The 5062-nt window shown below is 46.4% G+C and overlaps 1 protein-coding gene across 1 annotated transcript in view; it reads right to left on the minus strand.

Annotated features, from left to right (window-relative positions):
- Positions 1-474: 474 nt before the first annotated feature.
- The window catches only part of mtx1a (metaxin 1a), a 13171-nt gene continuing 8583 nt past the window's right edge, over positions 475-5062 (minus strand). Inside the window, exons 6-8 of the mRNA XM_085292796.1 lie at positions 2937-3013; positions 2370-2527; positions 475-944 (exon numbers count right to left, since the gene is read on the minus strand). Of these exons, the coding sequence (XP_085148922.1) occupies positions 709-944; positions 2370-2527; positions 2937-3013 (471 nt within the window). The 3' untranslated portion in view covers positions 475-708. The remainder of the gene's footprint in view (positions 945-2369; positions 2528-2936; positions 3014-5062) is intronic.

The following is a 5062-nucleotide window of genomic DNA, read 5'->3' on the forward strand; positions in this document are numbered from 1 at the left end:
TTGGTGACTGGAACCACGCTGGAAATGTGGTAATTTGGACCAAAATCAATGAAACTCCAGGTTGAAAGCCGGTAGAATTCCAGCATGAATAACAACTGGTAACGAGTCGTTGTTATATGTGCTGGTTTAGGCGCTCTTCTGCTTCTGTGCACCTCCCCTCTGTCATTCGCTGATAACTTCCACAGATGAAGTGAAGGCAGCTGCTGGTGACTTTGATTATATGGAGAAAAAAAATCATTTAAGCCACAAAACAACAAATGAACCCAAATAAGCTTTGTTTGAATCCTCCATGAGTACGGAGCCATCCGTCTGCATTTAAAGCTTTATTCTCTTGTGTCGTCGTCACATGAAACTTACGCTGAAACATGTTCAGAACAAAGATGCATCAGTAGTGAACGCTGTCAACATTTCTTCTCCTTTTGCTTCATATTATGTTGAAAATAAAACAGAACACATGAAAACTAAACAAAACCATGTGACTCCACTTTTCCTTTAATTCATTTCTGTACATACACCAGCACCAAACTCCACTTCCTGTCCACAGAGGCTCGTTTGTGTCGATAAATTATTTTTTCATTTGATAAACTTCACACTGACGCTTCCTGTTTGGTCAGATGGACCCAAACTTTGTCTAACTGCACCTGGATCTTATCCTGAACATTTTCACTGCTGTCCGCGGAGTCCCACGGCGGCCTCGGCCCGTCGTCCTCAGCCGTCTCCTTCGTCCTCGTGGTCGTGATGGGAGCCGATGTCCTGCAGGTCCGGCGGCTCCTCCAGCGCCTCGTGATGGGCGTGCTGGATTGACACCATGCCTGTCAGGAGGGCGTAGCTCAGCATGGCGCCCAGAGCCACCAGAGCAGACAGGAACTGCTTCCTCCGCTTGTTGGGAACGTGGTCGAAGTCTCCGCCTTCAGAGTGGGGGGAAGTCTTCTGACTGAAGCTCTCTGAACCAAAAAACAACAACGGGGAGAATGTCAGCCGTGTTTCTACTGTGTTTCTACTCTAGGCGGTTTCTGCTCGCTCACGGTGGCTTCGCTAACCGCAGCGTGAAACACTACATCACAGCTGCTGGTGCACTTTGGTGCCATTTTGGCTCATCGTGCACATTCTGACTTTTTCTGCCTCGGTTGGGGTGGAAATACGAGTGTGCGGACCGGGTCTGCTGCCGTATCAATGCAGGGATTCCCACAGGACACATAAGGAAATCACCGCAGCAGTTGGAAACGAGAATTCCTGTGGAAAACTTTGCTTCTCGTCTTCCTATCGAAGAGGCGAAGCGCTTCATTTCTTTCCTGAGCTGTGATCATCCAGCAGCTCCAGAGAGCCCGGCGCGCTTCGAGCACCAGTTTGAACACTAATGTCAGAGTTTCCAGGAGCAATAAACAAAATGTCAACCACAACAACGTGTCAATGTCACATTACTGAAGCATGAGACGAAGTTGTGTAGACCATCAGGAACCGCTGCAGGTTGCATTAACACGAGCTACAATTCAAAAGCTCCCAGGATCCTTCACAGGGTTTGTGGCTATGGTTTAGGTTTAAAGCTGAACCATCAATGACAAGCACCCTGACCCTTGACCCCATGCTCTTAGAACATGTGAGTGGGCTTTTAAAAGTTGTTCTTTCAAGTGAAACACTGTAACTAAAGAAGTAAAGTAGTAGTAAAGTGCTGCGTCACAGATTTGTGGGTTGATGCTGTAGTCTCTTTACTTTAGAGCATAAAGCAGGACTGTTGTGGTGAACTGGTGCTTTATAATTAAATCTGAATTGAACTGGGAACTTTTCCACTGGTGTCCCCGCTCACACAGCAGGAAACGGTCCACACAAGACTCCGACTACTGGAAATACTCTGTGTGCTGAAATGAAAGCGAGCTGGGAGCGTTTCAGACGGTGTCAAGTTCACAACCAAAACTTTCTAAAAGGCACCAACAACAAAAATCTCTCCAATAAAACAAACATCGTCTTTGTGACAGCGCTCCGATAAGCGTCCCGGGTCTTTTCCCCCTAAGTGTTACAACATGTGTGCCTGATGTCATCTTCGTTCCTCGTTAGTGATGGCAGAAGTCAAACAGCAGAAAACACGTTTCAGACTAAAATGAGACAATCTGTTTAGAGTGACGGTTTACACGATGTCACATCAATCTCAGACGGATAAACGATTCCAAAACATCTCAGAGGCAAAAAATGCTGACGGGCTTGAACTGTTGTTACTTCTCTTATTAATGGTTTCAGACATCTCGCTCTCAGAGTTTCACTTTAAAGTCTGCGAACAATTTGTCAGAAGATTAAAACGTCCTGAAGTGAGCGGGACGGCGTCCAGCCTCGTCCTGGACTCGAGAAGTCTGCTCTCGGACTGTTGTGTGCCTCACCTCGGCCGTCTTTGGGGAAGTAGAGCTGCAGGATGTTGGTGCAGAAGTTGGTCAGGTTGTCGAGAGACTTCAGATGCTGTTGTAGTTTCCCATTGGGCAGTTTGCACTTCAGGATGGGCGCCAGGTGACCAAACACATAGGCATCGAGAGAGGAAGGCCTGCAGGGAGAAAAGCTTATTAGGGTCAAAGTCCAATAATCTGGTGTCACCACTGCAACTCCCAGTGACAATTACTGAGTGCATCACTGTATGCAGTGCAGTAAGGTACATAAGGAGGACAGACGTGCATGAACACAGGGTGTCTACAAGAGTTTTTACCACAGTTAACATGATACACAGTGTTTTTCAAAATGATAGCCATCAATCTATCGTCTAACGTATATTTGACCTCCTTCTCCCGAACCCTCCAGCGGCCCCGGGTCTCCTCCTGGGTGGAGGTGCCTGAAACACCTCTAGAAAAGCTTTTAACTTAATGACCATCTTCAAAGTTTCCCCAGAGTAATACAAGTGCACTGCCTGTGAGAAAAGCCAACTTCGTGTTTTCACGTTAACGTGTGGATGAACTTACGAGTCTCCAAAGAAGAATTTGTGAGAGCCGAGTCGCTGGGACAGCAGGTTCATGCACTCGGCAGCATCTCGGTACAACTGAAAACCACAAGACAGACACAGAAAGACAAAACTGGGTCAAAGCCAGAAGCTTCAGTTTATAGATCAACAATATCTGTAAAAAAGGCTCAAAAGGTGCAGGAAGTCTGGTTCTGCTAAAAAGCTGTAAACAAAAAAACTCCGAGCCAGTTTTGTCGTCTCGTGCTGGAGCTTTTGGGGCTTTTTCTGTTCCTGGTACTGGGACGGTAGAAGAGAGGCCTTAGGATACCCAGAGGTGTGTTCATATGTGGCCCTTTGTCCCACCAGACTTCACAAGATGGAAAGTCTCGAGTAGTCTAAGGAGCTTGGAAAGAAAAGCGTCTGGACTTCTTTAAGTTGCTTGAAGATGTTTCACCTCTCATCCGAGAAGCTTCTTCAGTTCTAAAGGCTCGATTACTTGCCCCCGATTCCCAACCTTTAACCTTAAATCTGCCAAGGCTACAATGGAGTCTCGAGCTGCCTGGATGTCATGCTTGTGACCTTGGTCCTCCTTGTCTGGAGTAAATTTCCTGCAGTTCATTGTTCCTCCTCTCACTGTGTACACAGCTGTTCCATTACCAGCTCCTCTGACTTAGTGCTATTGAAACCAAGCATTAAAAAGCCAAGGGCCACCATAAATTTAACTGTGAAAGCTAAAGCAAGGAACTAACATGGCCAAGGCCAAAGGTCCGTGTCCAACTCCTGTGCTGAAAGTCTGCACGGTGTGATGCCTTTTACGACCACTGAGAGCTGTTAATATCTCCACTGGACACCTCCAAAGAGAGCACATCAATTCGTTTCTTCATGCCTTAGAAACTCCTGCGACTGACTGCTGAGGTCGGGTTATACCAAACGTCTTTGGTACGGTCACTTAGAAAGGGCTTCTCAAACATGAGCGTTATAGCCTCAAGCACAGCCAAATGTTCACCAAAGTCATCAGGATTTATTTGTGTGACGTGTTTATAATCTCCAGGGGAAAAGTGTCTGACGAACTCACTTTTCTGGAGCATCCAAACACACCTCAGACTTCATCAGTGCCGACCACAAAAAATGTCGACTCTGTGCAACATTTCAGGCAGTTCTTCTACGGTTTCCCTCCAGATGACGGAAACACTCGGCAGTACATTCATATTTTACCCAGTCAGTATTTTAAAGAGCGTGACATCAAATTAATAACTGAATTATCTGGATGTTAATATTATGCTGTTGGACTGGAGGCGTGTTTTTGGCCCAGAGTTTCCATTTGCATCGGGTACTATGGACATTTAAAGGGCCGGTTCATCCAGATGACCATGTCGACGTAATGCGTAACTTCCAATAAAATGAGACTTTCTCAAACTTTGATTGAATCCATTATAAATACAGCCGCCACGCTGCTCTGCCGCCTTGATCACAGCGGGCGAAACGGGCACCGAATTTCAATTCGTGTCTGCATGAGTGCATGTGTGAAGCAAAGAGAGAAGCCCTCGAGGCTTTCAGTTACCATCTGATAGTCTACACCCACAACGATCATCGTGAAGCGGTACTGTGGTTTAAAAATCAGTTACAGGCTTGAAACGCCACCAGAGTTTCTCCTGGGATCACAAATATCCAAACTGTGATTCAGATGTTGTCCAGATCCTCTTCTTGGATGAACCATCAGACCAACTGATGCTATCACCCTCAGGCTCCATGACTGACTTTTTCCCTCTAGTTCACTCTGCTTCCTGGCATCTCTATTCCCCTTTCTGTACATACTCAAAATTCCAGCCTCACTGGTTTCTGCTTGACAAGCCAGACTACGTCTCTATGAACCATCCACCGTGACGTCTTTATCTTGGTTACGACCTGAAGGGGAGTCAAACTCAGAGGAAACAACCCTGGAAAATAGGCGACTTCGGCGATCGTTCATTCCTGAAAAGTCGACTCTGAAGGTTTCCGCACTGACAGGAACAAATTGCTTTTTAACTACCTTCCCCTGAACGCAGCGTGCCCTCTGACCTTTGTCCAAAGCGGACTGGTTGTTCTGCATGTGCACTTTTCCAACAGAAAGCTCCGCTGACAAAAAGTTTTCCTTTCAGTCTAGATTCG

This window comes from Mchenga conophoros, linkage group LG11 (assembly GCF_057382185.1).
Source record: "Mchenga conophoros isolate Kocher_MC1m ecotype Shallow Benthic linkage group LG11, M_conophoros_male_GT1.1, whole genome shotgun sequence".
NCBI lineage: Eukaryota > Metazoa > Chordata > Actinopteri > Cichliformes > Cichlidae > Mchenga > Mchenga conophoros.